General features: G+C 38.9%; 2 protein-coding genes across 4 annotated transcripts in view; one reads left to right on the plus strand and one right to left on the minus strand.

Moving 5' to 3' along the window:
* The window catches only part of SRP54 (signal recognition particle 54), a 40,947-nt gene extending 27,257 nt beyond the window's left edge, over window positions 1–13,690 (minus strand). The window contains exons 1-2 of one of the 2 annotated variants that reach the window (XM_032871278.1): window positions 13,441–13,690; window positions 3,197–3,307 (exon numbers count right to left, since the gene is read on the minus strand). In XM_032871278.1, the coding sequence (XP_032727169.1) occupies window positions 3,197–3,274 (78 nt within the window). In that variant the 5' untranslated portion in view covers window positions 3,275–3,307; window positions 13,441–13,690. Of the gene's footprint in view, window positions 1–3,196; window positions 3,308–8,539; window positions 8,658–13,440 lie in introns of those variants that run through there. The other variant, XM_032871279.1, reaches the window with a different exon arrangement.
* Window positions 13,691–13,725: 35 nt separating this feature from the next.
* LOC116875630 overlaps window positions 13,726–15,239 on the plus strand; it is a 36,459-nt gene continuing 34,945 nt past the window's right edge. Inside the window, exons 1-2 of one of the 2 annotated variants that reach the window (XM_032871282.1) lie at window positions 13,726–13,918; window positions 14,137–14,241. In XM_032871282.1, the coding sequence (XP_032727173.1) occupies window positions 14,145–14,241 (97 nt within the window). In that variant the 5' untranslated portion in view covers window positions 13,726–13,918; window positions 14,137–14,144. The remainder of the gene's footprint in view (window positions 13,919–14,136; window positions 14,242–15,239) is intronic. The other variant, XM_032871283.1, reaches the window with a different exon arrangement.

Consider the following 15,239-nt stretch of genomic DNA (forward strand, 5'->3'; position numbering starts at 1 on the left):
TATTGTCACAATTTTATTCCTATATTAAAGTAACAATAGTAAAGACAATATGCAAGCCTAAGAACGTTACTATGCAATCCATGTTGCCATTGAATGCCTTCTGTTGCTAATACACAGCACTTTATATTCACAATATCTGCTTAACTGGACTAGTAGGAGGAAAATGCAACAGAAGAAACTGACCCAGTCTGACCTAGCAGTCTTACTATGTCCACTCACAGCAGAGGAACAAAGTTGAAAAGAAAACTATCCTCCATTAATAACTCACTATCATTACATATTTGCTGAGTTACAAGGTGCTGTGGTTAAAAGGTCTTAACTATAAAGTCTTAAAAAAATATGAGGTTTTTGTTGCTCAGGTAAATAAGGGTTTACACAGTAACCTGTGTGCTCCATGAGGGCACGGATTTTAGTCTGTCACTGCTATATCCCTGGCGCCAGCAAAAAGTCTGTAAAAATGCAGGCCCTGGGGCACCGTCGGCTGGCTCAGTCAGTTACAGCATGTGACTCCTGATCTTGGGGCTATGAGTTGGAGCCCCACAATGCGTGTAGAGATTAACTCAAAACTATAATCTTTTGATTTTTTGATTTAAAAAAAATTTTTTATTAACATGTAATGTATTACTTGCCCCAGGGGTACAAGTCTGTGAATCATCAGGCTTACACATTTCACAGCACTCACCATAGCACATACCCTCCCCAATGTCCATAACCCAGCCATCCTATCCCTCCCCACTGACCCACCAGCAACCCTCAGTTTGTTTTGCGAGATTAAGAGTCTCTTATAGTTTGTCTCCCTCCCATCCCATATTGTTTCATTTTTTCCCCTCCCTACCCCCCAAGACCCCCCACCCTACCTCTCAAACTCCTCATATCAGAGAGATCACATGATAATTGTCTTTCTCTGATTGACTTACTTCACTTAGCATAATACCCTCTAGTTCCATCCACGTCATTGCAAATGGCAAGATTTCATTTCTCTTGATGGCTGCATAGCTTTTTTTTTTTTTTTTTTAAGATTTTATTTATTTGAGAGAAACCACAGGCAGGAAGAGGGGCAGAGGGAGAGGGAGAAGCAGACTCTTGGCTGAGCAGGGAGCCTGAACATGGGGCTCGATTCCAGGACCCTGGGATCATGACCTGAGTTGAAGGCAGATGCTTAACCAACTGAGCCACCCAGGTGCCTCAAAAATAAAATCTTAAAAAATAAAATGGGCCCTGGAATATTTCTTGAATAATTCCCACCTCAACTCACTTCATACATCCTACAGAGGCTCATCAGATCCATCTCTTATTAATGGAGTCTGATAAAAATGGAACTGATCTTTCATTAGAGAGATTCTTGTTAATTCCCTAGCAGCACAGTACTAAGAGCAGAGAAGTTGCCAATACAAGCAACAGCTGTTACTATACTTCCCACCAAGTTCTTCTCCCTGGTTTCTTTTTTCTCTACTAGAAACATAAACAGCATAAGGGTTACACCACAGGGAAAACTGTTTGGAAGGCTGCTGTTTTATTTATTCTGAATGCCAAAGACTGCACAATGGTTTAAATTATGATTTATCATTTAATAATAATTATTAGAAAAAACCCTGGATGACGAATTAGAAAAAAGATACTAATCCTGGCTTTTTGGAAATAAAGACGTGGAACTGACTTCCTGTTGCTGTTAACTGAGAGGCTGGACTAGCTGAACTCAAAGATGGTTCCAAAATTATTTAATACCATTAACTTATTAAGGTATTGATAGCAAATTCTATATTAGATTTTTTTTTCAGTGAGCACTGAGTAAGGTACAGAACTAGTCAATCACTGTATTGTATACCTGAAACTAATATAGCACAGTATATTAACTACACTAGAATAAAAGGTTTTTTTAGTTCAAAAAAAAATTTTTTTTTCCAAACCTCCAAGTTAGAAAGCGCTTTTTTTTCCTTAAAGAAAGGGAGAGAGAGATTCCCAACAAGGCCCCATGCCCAGCACAGAGCCAAAGGTGGGGCTCAGTCTCACAAACCCAACATCATTACCTGAGCTGAAATCAAGGGTCAGATGCTTAACTGACTAAGCCACGAGGTGCCCCTAGAAAGTACTTTTTAAATCTATTATTTAATTAGATCCTTAAAAGCACCTTGTAAATGCTGTTTTCTCATTTTATACATTAAGGAATCTGAAGCTAACTTGCCCAGATTTCTATCACAAGCTACTAAGCAGGTGGCTAACGAGGTCTTCTAAAACCAAATTCAGTACTGTCCCATTGGTACCACAAAATATAAAGTATACTTGGGGACTCTCATCTTCTTCAATTGACAAATCATTAAGATACAAGGTATGTGGGGGGGATAATTTTTTTTTTTGGGTGGGCAATAAAAGTTTTAATGAGCAGTAGCAAAGCAATGGTACAAAGCTCCTGAGGAGGGAGGGGACCCAAGAGGGTTGCCTGAAAAAGAAATATTTAAAACTGAAAACAAGAGCGCCAGGAGGAAGAGTACTTTAGATACCATATAAGGAGTCAGCTTACAAAAACTAAAGAACAAAAACAAACAAAAGCAAAAAAACTGAACGAGGATTTCAGAGAAAATCAAAGTAGACAACATGAAAATACCAGCCTTCTATGAGAAAGCTGAATAAAAGTAGAAAAAGATGAGATGCGCACATGCCTACCCAAGAAGAAAGAAAAGAGCGGGACGTTGAAGTTTTGGGTCTATGTCTCCAGATCTAAGCCTTTTTTACCTTTTTTTAAGATTTTATTTATTTATTTGAGAGAGAGAGATCACAAGTAGGCAGAGAGGCAGGCAGAGGGAGAGGGGGAAGCAGGTTTCCTGCTGAGCAGAGAGCCCGATGCGGGGCTCGATCCCAGGACCCTGAGATCACGACCTGAGCCGAAAGCAGAGGCTTAACCCACTGAGCCACCCAGGCACCCTCTAAGCCATTTTCAAAACAAAAAATGTATGCCATTTTTACATGTTAGTTAAGATTTGGGGGGTTTCTGTTTCCTTTTTTATAATTCTTTATAGAAAGTAAAATAGTAAGATAGTCAACTCAATAAAAAACATCATATAGTGTATCCAACTTTAAATTTTTATCTACAGTTATTAAATCTGCATCAAAACAAATATAAACATAGAGATTACTAATAATTCATGTCCCGATGCTAGTAATGATGTGCAGTCATATATATTTCACACATTTTACATACCTCTTCATTGATAATGGTGGCATTGCTCAATGAGCGTAATGCTGATGTTATTTTTCTTCCAAGGTCTGCTAGTACCATCTTGAAGGCTTTAAGATGTGATTACAAGAAAATCTAAGGAAAAACATTAAATAAAAACATTTGAAAAATAATCAATACCAGTTTTCATAATTGAAGACTTCTGAAGAAGAGTATTTAATTAAAATTAAACTATTATGTTTAGATACTGTAACTTCAACTTCTATAGCCTCAATCTGCAGCCTCAATATACGTATGTCCAAAAGCTAAGACTACTCATTGATTATGATGACTTGAGTTTAAATACCTAATTAGAATATTCTATACAAATCAGCAAATTCAACATTCAGATAAAATGCTTTGAGGCAATAATGATACAATCTCAAATCCAAACATCTATGTGAATATGGACATTTTGGACATACATGTGAATATGAATAAGAGAAGAAAAAAGGTGAAATCTCCACCCAGAAATATTGTCCAATTTACCACATTAAAGGACTCTGTAAACTATATTGATTCATGCTCTAAGCCAAAGGAAAAAAAAAAGTTTTAATTAATAAGACACTTCACTTTTCACACACATTACATTAGCTCATCTTATTCTTCTAAAACCCAAAGAAAGGGGTATATTACTGACTTTCCTATTTTAAAGCTGTTCTTGACTCCCCAACTCTAAAACAAGATAACCTCAAAGGCCCTTCCAGCTCTAAAATGCTATGGTTTTAGAAAGTATACAGATGCACCTACCACATCTAAGTCCTTATACCATGCAAGGACTCATGGGTGGTAAGCAAGCAAATAGGACAGGTAGTCCCTGGCCTCAAGGTGCTTATCTACTAACAGGCAAGGCAAGACACAGGAATGTTCAGCAAATAAATATAAAGAGAATTACTTTTGCCTGACTGCCTTCAAACTGGGATATCGGTTTCCTCCTACCTTCAGACTCACATGAAACACGAGCTCTTCCTGGGTCTCAAGCCTGCCAGCCTTCGAAATGGAACTACACCACTCACTCAGCTCTCCTGGGTCTCCAACTTGCCAAGCTGGAGGATCCTGGGACTTGTCAGCCTCCATGATCACATAGCCAATTCCTTATAATAAATTTCTTTATACACACACACACACACACACACACACACACACATCCTATTGTTCTGCTTCTGTGGAGACCCTTGACTAATACCGGTAAAGTACTAGTTCAAAGCTGCAATAAAACTTTATGATCAACTGCCAATGACCATTTCTGTAAAAATTCAAAGAAAGAAAACACAGGCTCAGGTAGATAGAACAAGCTTTACAGAGAAGTTTGAATATGAATTTGATCCTGAAATATAAGTAGAACGTGGATAAGAGAAGAAGACAAAAAAGAATTGGAAGAAGATGATAAGGCATGAGCAGAAACGGAGATATGAAAAAAACATGGGACATACTATACCTTACGTATGCCTTATGCATGGACTTAAGAGATTACTAAGTATGTATTATTTGGAAGGTAGTAAATAAAATATTCTAGTCAGGACAGTGGCTAGCTAATTAAAAGGAAATACAGGTTGTGAAGAGCCTGAAACCAGGTTAAGAAGTATCAGACATCTGGTAGATGCAAAATCAGCAGAAAAGCTCAGTGTTCAAAACAATGATGTTAGGGGGCGCCTGGGTAACTCAGTGGGTTAAAGCCTCTGCCTTTGGCTCAGGTCATGATCTCAGGGTCCTGGGATCGAGCCCCACATCAGGCTCTCTGCTCAGCGGGGAGCCTGCTTCCCCCCTCTCTCTGCCGGCCTCTCTGCCGGCCTCTCTGCCTCCTTGTGATCTCTCTCTCTCTGTCAAATAAATAAATAAAATCTTAAAACAAAACAAAACAAAACAATGATGTTAGTAACTCTTCCAAGTTAACTAATCTAGTCAACCAAGATAATCAAGACTAGATTTCTATAAAAAGAGTATATAGGAGACTAAAAATGAGAGAAATAGAAAGACTAAATTGCTGACTCATTCAAAATAGAGAAAGAGAAGAGGAGGGGAGTCAAAAGAAGGAGGAAAGGAAATGCACTCAAGGACCTATGATTGGCATTTTTTTTTTAAAGATTTTATTTATATATTTGAGAGACAGAGATCACAAGTAGGCAGAGAGGCAGGCAGAGAGAGAGGGGGAAGCAGGCTCCCCACTGAGCAGAGAGCCCGATGCGGGGCTCGATCCCAGGACCCTGGGATCATGACCTGAGCCGAAGGCAGAGGCTTTAACCCACTGAGCCACCCAGGCGCCCCAGGACCTATCATTGGCAAAGAGATGTTCCAGGCTGGGCTCTAAATTAGACGCTACACTTCCACTCAGGTAAAACTAGGTAATTTAGAACCTAAAAAATTACTAACAATTTGATGGAATTGAAAAAAAATGTGCTTACCATAAATTGTTTATCGTTACATGGTACTTCACCTGAAAGACCAACTCCTTCACAGACAAGATCCAGCACTTTTTATTTCTTATCCCATACTCGTTATACTAAATTATTATTGCTTAAGTAAACATTCTTGAGGTAAAAAATAAGAATCAGATGTTTCAGTTCATCTCCTTTGCCACCGTGTTACCCAGAGTGATATAATCCTCATTATGACACCACAATTTACTATTTTAGAGATCACGTCATAAACACAGCATCCTCCATTTTAAAAAGCTATTAGTTAACTCTTAAAAATAAGCCTATCTTCCTACATTGACTGATCTTTTAAACTAAAAATACTTCTGTGAAGTTTTCTAATACATTTTTCTTCATGTAAGTACTTATTGGCAGCACATTTTTTGATATATTTGCCTGTTTATAAAAATATACATTTCCATAAAGGAATAATGGTATCTAGTAATACCTTTTATTTATAGGGTATTATCTGTGCAATTTCCAAGGATGTGTTCCTGAAAACTCTGGTATTAGGATTCTCCTCAAAACCTCAATGACTTCCTATTTCATGCAGAGGTAAAGTCCTCAAAATGCAAAATGGACTGTAAGGCACTCCCAAATTCACACACTCCATTTTAATCACACTGACGTCCTTACTGTTGATCCTGCACATTACTACCTCAGGTCCTTTGTACTGGTTGGCATGATCTCCCCCTGGCTGACAAGGGAAAAGACAGCTCCCTGCCTCATCACCTTCAGATTGCTGTCTAGATGCAGTTTCTCTCAATAAGGCCTTCCCTATCACTTGTTTAAATGCACAGTCTCCCTTCCCTTTATTTTTTTCTATTGTCTCATTATCAAATAACATATGATTTACTTATTTTGTTTGTGGCCTGTAATATCCCCCAATTGAAATGTAAGCTGCATGAGGGCAGGGACTTTTGCCTCTTTTGCTCCCTCCTATGAACTCACTGCTTTATGTCTCCTCAGAAGTATATACTGAGCCCTTATTAAAAATGAACTTTATGAATTAATGTATTTAAGACTATAGGAACAAAGCAAGATAGGGAACAAAAGTTATGAAAGGACTTACAAATATCTTTTTTAAGACCAGTAACATAGAGCCACTCTGGAAAACAGTAAGGAACTTCCTCAGAAAGTTGAAAATAGAGCTACCCTACGACCCAGCAATTGTACTACCGGGTATTTACCGCAAAGATACAGATGTAGTGATATGAAAGGGCACCTGCACCCCAATTTTTTTTTAAAGATTTTTATTTATTTATTTGACAGAGAGAGATCACAAGTAGGCAGAGAGACAGGCAGAGAGAGAGGAAGGGAAGCAGGCTCCCTGCTGAGCAGAGAGCCCGATGCGGGACTCGATCCAAGGACCCTGAGATCATGACCTGAGCCGAAGGCAGCGGCTTAACCCACTGAGCCACCCAGGCGCCCTGCACCCCAATGTTTATAGCAATAATGCCCACAAAAGCCAAACTATAGAAAGAGCTCAGATATCCATTGACAGATGAATGGATAAAGATGGGGTATATATACTCAATGGAGTATTACGCAGCCATTAAAAATTGGAATCTTGCCATCTGTAATGATATGGATGGAACTAGAGGGTATTCTGCTAAGTGAAATAAGTCAATCAGAGAAAGATAATTATCTTATGATCTCACCGATATGTGGAATTTAAGAAACAAGGCAGAGGATCATAGGAGAAGAGAGGAAGAAATGAAACAAGATGAAACCAGAGAGGGAGACAAACCATAAGAGACTCTTAACTACAGGAAACAAACTGAGGGCTGCTGGGGGTGAGGTGAGGGGGATGGGGGTGATTGGGTGATGGACACTGGGGGGGGTAATGTGTTGTGGTGAGTGCTGTGAATTGTGTAAGACTGATCAATCACAGACCTGTACCCCTGAAACAAATAATACATTATATATTAAAAAAAAAAACTGGAAGAGTTAGAAAAAAAAAGACCACCAATATAAACCAATGAAATCAAAAGAAAGTCAATGACCTAGGTAACTGATATTGTACAATCACAAAAGAAAGTCAATGACCTAGGTAATTGATATTGTATAATTACAAAAGAAAGTCAATGACCTACGTAATTGATATTGTACAACTACAAATATCCATTTGCCATTACTTGGTATAACTTTTTAGAATTTCCCTAAAAAAAAAGAATTTCTAACAAGATTCTTAAAAATGAGCCTCACCTTGACCTAATATGCATACTAAAATATAGAACATCCTTTTTAATGTTACTAGTTAACCCTATATCTCAAATTGGAGTAATTTACAATCCAAGCACACTCACTCAAAATTCTCTTTTTCAACTAAAAAGGTTTATGGAAGTAAATCAGTATATACTAGAATTTCATAAAAGAGGAACCTCTACTTCAATGGGGCTGTTGGAAAAGTTTAAGGGTAAATTACTGTATAGTACTTTATACAGTTTAACATCTATTATCTCATTCCACCCTCACAACAATTTTATGATATAAGTAGGTTAGAGATTAGAGAATGGTGTTCCCTACAAAAAAAGAAAAAAAAAGCAAAATGACTTCCCACAGTTCCCTGGCTACACAATCCTAGGTCCTATAGTATGAATGATGCTTTCAAAAACAGGGTTAAATATCCCTGCTGGCAAACTCCAGGACAAATTTTGTTGCTATATTACAATGACAGGAAATCATATTTTGAAAGCAAAAATACACACTCCTCTTCCTGGAAGAATCATTGCAATGTCCAGAAAGAACTGACCATCAGGACCACTGCTATCAGGATGTATAAGGACTGAGCTTTGTCCGAGTCACATGTTCTAAAAGGAATCTAAGAGGAGTTGGATAGTGACGTGATGGAAATAGGCCTAAGTCTAGGGTGCCCTGATAAGGCAAACACAAGGCCAAGTATCATACTTACCTGCTGCAGTGTGAAGTACTGGAAAGAGCATGGGCTTTGGAGTCTGACAGACTTGGATTCAAATCCCAGCTCTGCTACATACTGGCTGTGTTACTTTGAGTAAGTTACTTAATCTCTCTGAGCCTCACTTTCCTCACCTGCAAAATGGAGATAATACCATTATCAACGTAGTGACCCTGAAGGGACGTTGTGAGGGTTAAATGAGACAATAAGTATAAAACTGTCGTCAAGCACCTAGTATATTAACTTCCTGGCTTTCTTGAATGCCACCAACTGGATCTCCCTATCGTACTTCCTGAAGTGTAAGTAAACTGGACTTTTCTTAAACTTTACTAAAGCTCCTGTCCCATTACCTAGAAACCACCCCAGGAATCTTTAGTGCCAATTACACGTACCTATAACTCTATTACTCAACAGGAGCTACAGTGTTCAAACAGCCACTTTCCTCTACATAAACAATTATAAATATTCCTGCCAGAAACTTGTCTGGAGATCATATAAACAGATCCCAATGATTAGAGATTTCAAATCCTATCACAATGAAAATCCCTATAAAAAAGTTCTTCTAAGTCCTAGTCAGTGACTAACTTATTGGATCAATATTAGACTAAAAAACTAAATAAATATATTACTAGTAGTAAGTACCTTTAGAAAATTCAATTCTACACTATGTACCTTTCCAAAAGCTAGTCAAAAGCCCAAACCAATATTTGCTTTCCTTACTATAATACTAAGTCCATATATACAATATGTGTATATATATCAATATATATATATTTAAATTCTGTGTAGTATATGTATCATATTCCAGGATAACACAGAAGTAAATTTATCTAACCAAGTGGCCTATATGCATCTTATTTGCTAAAATTATTCTATTTGAATGATAATATAATGTTAATTATGACTTTTAAATGTATGAGTATTTTTTCATTCTGAATCTTATTCCTCCAAGGAAATAATTCATAATAATTCATGTTTGTGATTACAGGAAGATATGTAATCAGTGTAAAAATTCAAACATTACAGAAATACTGAAGATAGAAATTATAATTCCCCTAATCTTATACCCTCTTGTCCCCTGATAACATATTTGGTTTACGTTCCTATAGACTTTGTTTTCTATGCATATAATTTAGGCAAGTTTTCATAAGAATTAAGGTTTGGGGAGTGAAAAAGGAAGCAGCAATGAGGGAAATTCTTTTGTAAACAAGCTTGCTAATGCTAAAAACATGCTTAAATGCAAAGGCAGAATACAAAACTGCATACACCATATACTCCATTTTTGTCTATAAACAAATATCAGAAAATAACATTAGCCTCCTGGGAAATACAGATCAAAGGCACAACCAGATACTACTTCACACACACACGAATGGGTATAGTCAAAAAGATATAACAAGTGTTAAGGCTGTGGAGAAATCAGAACCCTCATACACTGCTGGTGGGAATGTAAAATGGTATATAGCCCTTTGGAAAGTTTGGCAAGTCCTCAAAATGTTAAACACAGAGTTACTGTATATCACCCAGCAATTCCACTCTGAGGTACATCCAAGAGAAAGTAAGACACACGTCCACAAATATCCATAAAATGGAATTCCTGATAATAAAAAGGAATGAAGCACTGATACATGTTACACCATGAACACTGAAAACATTACGCTGTAAGAAACCAGTGACAGAAGAGCCACATACTCTATGATTCCATGTATATGAAATGTCCAAGAGTAAATCTATAGAGACAGAAAGTTGCTTAGGCCTAAAGAGTTGGGGGAAAATGAGGAGTGACTGTTAATGAGCATGGAGTTTTTCCATAGAGTGATAAAAATGTTCTAAAATTGATTGCAGTGATGCTTGCACGACTCTGTAAATACACTAAAAACTACTAAATTGTACACTTTAGGTGAACTGTATGACGTGAATTTTATTTCAGTAAAGCTGTTAGAAAATAATAACATTCGTCATTTCTGGATGATGAACAATTAGTAATCTTTGTTTTTTTTTATTTATATCATTTTGTAATTGCCAAATATTTGGTAATGACTAAGACTATTGTTTTTTAAAATCAAAGGGAAAATTATTTTTCAAAGTGCTCCTTGTGAGAAATACAGTGATATTACACTGGGGATTGAGATGGAATTGTCACTTGAATTCATTTAGTTATTCATTCATTCATTCATTCAATATCTACTATGTGTTCCAGGAATCGTACCAGCCTGAGAAAAGTTCTAACTCCAAATCAACAAATTACATCAATTTAACAGAGACTTCTCTCTTGACTTCAAAAGATCAATTATACATCATACCACCCACTGACTTAACAGCTTTACTTCTGCACCAAAGGTTATATTTAACTATGCAAGAAGTACCAGAAAATTCTCTTCATTTAAATAACCTGTTTCCAAATTTTAAAACTCCTTTTAATATTAAAAAAAAAAGAAAGCAACATTTCAAAGTTTGATAGCAGAAAATTCAATTTTTACCAAAAATTCAATTAGCAACAAGAGGTAATAACCCAAAAACAATGAGAATCACTTAAGATACTTTATTGGCTATCAGGTCGATCATAACAAGAATCTTTATGTAAACTGTTACCAAGATTAAAACAAAGTCAAAAGAATTCCTCGGCAACAGTCTGTCCTGAAATTGGAAAGATCACAGGCTGAAAGCATGGAAGAGAAGGAATAAGAGGTATATGCTATTTTTGTTATTTCAGGTACATGTACGTAACACCTATCTGCTGAAAATTAAATAATCATAATCTCCAAGGATAGTACCATCAAAAGGTTTTGTGGGAAGTGGCTGGCTTCATTTAAATTCTTAATTAGGAGGGCAAAACAAGGCATCTATATTTTGAAAAACTTCACTGGTTACACTGAAGTGCAGCCAGGCTTAAAAATCACTGCATGAAATAATACTCCTCAAAGGAAACAAGGGAAAGAAAAATCTGTTTCATAATTTAAAAATTAGAGTCAACATAGCAAGTACACTGGAGGGAGAAAAACTTGAGAACAAGGAGACTAACGACACACTAACCAAAAGCCTGGTGGAGGCATGTGGGTCTGAACCAGGGAAGCAGAAAGCAGAATGGATCAAGTCAAGTCCAAGCACAGGCTGCAGGAATTACTGACCAAATAGTTGTGGGAAGTGAAGGAGAAACAAAAGGCAAAAGTGACTCCAAGGTCTCAAACAGTAACCGGATGGCAAGGGATACCATCAACCAATGAAGGGAAGACAAAAAAGCTGGTTTGAAACCTAAAGAGCAACCAGACAAAAAGTTCAAGAGGTTTTAAGGTTTTGTAATGTCGTATTTGTCATGTTCTACTAAATTGGAATTTTGAGTACATCTCCTATAATACTTGTAATGTCCTACTGAAGTTGGATACTGACTACATAGGGGTTCGTTTTATTATTGTTTTTCAAATTGAACATACAAATATCACAAAATTCAGGTACAAACAAGGAGTTAAAGCCCTTATGTATCATATATATAATAATGAAAAAAGTGGGGGAAAAAAGCAAAGTTGAGGTAGTAAGTTTGGTTTGGGACCTACTGAATTTGCAGAAACTAAAGAACTCTATCACTCATGAGACTGAAGTTACAGGGAACAAAAGAGAAATTAGAGAAGTTTGGAAATGGTTAGCATACAAAGATAATGCCATGGAAGCAAAGGATGTAGATAAGAAGTCTCAAGGACAGTCTCTGAAAGACCCTGGGATGGCGAAGAGCCAACAAAAAAGGAGTCAACCAAAAAGAGTAATTAGAAGGGATAGAAGCCCTTACTAAACCCCTTTCCCTCTCCAAAGGCATACAGAAGAAAATCAATTAAAAAAAAAAAAAAAAGCTACCATTTATCTTCCTAAATTCCTGTGGTTAAGTCCAGAATTTCCAGTTAGGTGGAGTTAGAGGAATAATCTGTTTGAAAGAGGGCCTGAAGATGTGTTTATCAAATTAGAAAATATTAACTGACCACCTGAAAACACCAAGAGAGTTTTGAGAGAAATAATTCCTCTCCCTTCCGTCATTAACACTGCTATATACCTGGCATTGCATGAAACTGATCATCTAATCTTTTATCCCCATAATAAGCTTATTAGATGGATGAGGAAACTGAAGCTGGAGCAGAATAGAACTGGAATAGAAACTTGTTCAGGGTCACAAATCTTCCAAGGAGTACTCTCATCTGGCTTCCCAGAGCTCTCATAACTCTTTATACCTTCCTAGACTTTCTCATTACTCATCTTATTTAATGTGTATATATGTGCCTCTCTCTCACTGTACTGTTAGCTCCTCAATGACAGGGTTTGTATCATTCTTTTTTGCATTCTTATAGATAGCAATAAGTAAATAGTGTGTTGAATTAAGCATATGAAAGAACTAGGTGAGAACAGCATCAAGAAAGCCAACTGGGGAAAGAGTTTCAAGAAATGGTCAACAGTGGCAAATGCAGAGAGAGCCATCAGTGTATCTGAAGTCATCACTGGCACTGAACTGATATCCCTTATTCATTTATGAAATGCCTACTATATGCAGGACAACGTGTTAAGCACAACGGACACGGAAAAATAAAATCTGGTACACGCCAAAAGGTTTTCGGAGAAGTAGCCACATCTAAATTCTTGATCGGGAGAGCAAAGCAAAGAGTCAGGCCTGTAACTGCCTACACCTAATCTGGCTCAGGTAAATCTGAAAACTACTTAAAAGGGTCACAGTGCATCTTTTAAGAAAACTTCTGATGGGGCACACGAGATGAAAAAGGACCAGTGCACCTCAGTCTCGGTGACGAAAGCCGGTGGCCAGGGAAGCCGACTCCCTCCGGGGTCTCTGGCCCCCAAGGAGAGCTGACGCTGCCCCTAGCTGCCAGTCCGTGGTCGGGGGCGGGAAAAAGCAAGACACTTACCGCAAAAAGCACCGCTACCGCTGTGGCCCAAAGGGGCCGGGGATTCTTTCGCGAGGCCCCCGCGCCGTGGGAGGAAACCAAGGAAAGCAAGGATCAGACAGACAGGTGCGACTCCACAGCCCGACTTCCCAAACTATACAAACTGGAGCTCCGGAGCCCAGCACCGCGACGCCAACTCCCACCAGCTGGAAGACGGACGATTGCCACCGAACCTTCCGCCCAATGAGGAAACGTCACCACTCGCCAAAGTCCAGCCTTTCATGAAAAGGATACACTTCCGCTTCCGGGGCACCTGCCGCATTCTCTCCGTACTTCTACTGAAAAGGTTTATTGAGATGTTTCTTTGCTTCGATTGGCTTTTTGACACTCCGTTTTCTATCGCTTAATCTCTGCGACAGCAAAGTGGCAAGATAGAACGCCCTCTGGGGATGCGATCCCAGGAAAGAATTTCGACCTCGCTAAGTCGCTTTAAGAAAAAGTGACTAGGCTGTGCACGGCCAGTTAAGAGGAGAGCGGTGAGACTTGGGCGATTAGAGAGCAGGGAGTCCTCCCCGGGAGCACGTGAGAACTCCAAAAGGGGCGGGGCTTGGGGATTTCGCAGCTCAGAGAGTAGGGTTCCTCTGCGTCGGATCTGGCGTGGAAACCCGTATCTGCCTGCGCGTGCGCAATGCGAACCTTCCCCTCGGCTGCTTTCAGCTTTCAGCATGGAATTCCGTTCCGCGAGGCGAGCAGTCCTACAGCTGCTGCGTACGGTGACTCCCGCAGACCTCCCAGCGCTCCTCGATTGGATGCGAACTACCCGTAAGCGACCAGAGCCAGACGCAAGGGGTTGGGGCAAGGATGTGCTATGGGCGCTGACCTTGGGGACTTCAGACTGGGTGAGGCCGAAAGCCTCCTATGGGTCGCTATGCTGGTCCCCGCTCGAGTACAGGGCTGATTGATGGGGGCACATCGCAAACCTTAGCAGCTTCAGAGTCCAGTTTGGGATTGGGTGCAGGAACACCTGGCTCTCGGTTGTTTTTGACTGCGCTGCAGACTTCAGACAAGCCCCTAGAGGCTCTTTGTAGCTAAGCCTTTTCAGAGGGGAAATAAGGGGAGGGGGATTTTGCCCCTCCTCCCTTCCCCCATTACTCCCACAAACTTGGGACTACCTGTGAAGAAACTACCTGAAAAAGCACTTTGCAAAAGAAGTTTCGGGCTGTGGAGCAGGAAGCTTTTACCCCAGCAAGCGAAATTACCTGTTGGCTAGTGCACTTATTTTCCCAATTGTAAAACGGACCGTCGATTTGATAGCAGTTTTTCGGGGGTGAGGGAAAGGATAGAAGGGGGTGGGGATAGGGAGAAGACTCTGATTTTAAACTGTTAGTAGAATTAACAGTAATAAAAGGCGCAAGTTAGAATCGAGGAAATGAGGCGATTAGGTAGACTTATTGAAGAATGATTAGATCTGTTTTGGCAATGTGAGGCCTGGTGAAGCACACGAAAATAGGATATTCCTTGTTTGGGAGCTGTGCCAACCTAGGCTATGCCTCTGTACCTCTCAGCGTTGAATCCTATGTTTATTTACATCCAGACCCATGACTTGAAATATTCCTCTGTGCTAATGACTTCCAAACTTGACTTCTTCCTAGAACGCTCTTTCTTTGTGATTTTAGAGTCAATCAGTAGGTTGACATTATTATTATATTATTATTATTATTATTATTGCACTTTTGGAGAAATTGTTTTAGAAATTAGTTTAGACGCCAAACTGAAATTAACTTGGACAACTGGTAGTGAAGTTTAGCCTGGAAAAGTAG

This window comes from Lontra canadensis, unplaced genomic scaffold (genome assembly GCF_010015895.1).
Source record: "Lontra canadensis isolate GAN:19392208 unplaced genomic scaffold, GSC_riverotter_1.0 scaffold42, whole genome shotgun sequence".
NCBI lineage: Eukaryota > Metazoa > Chordata > Mammalia > Carnivora > Mustelidae > Lontra > Lontra canadensis.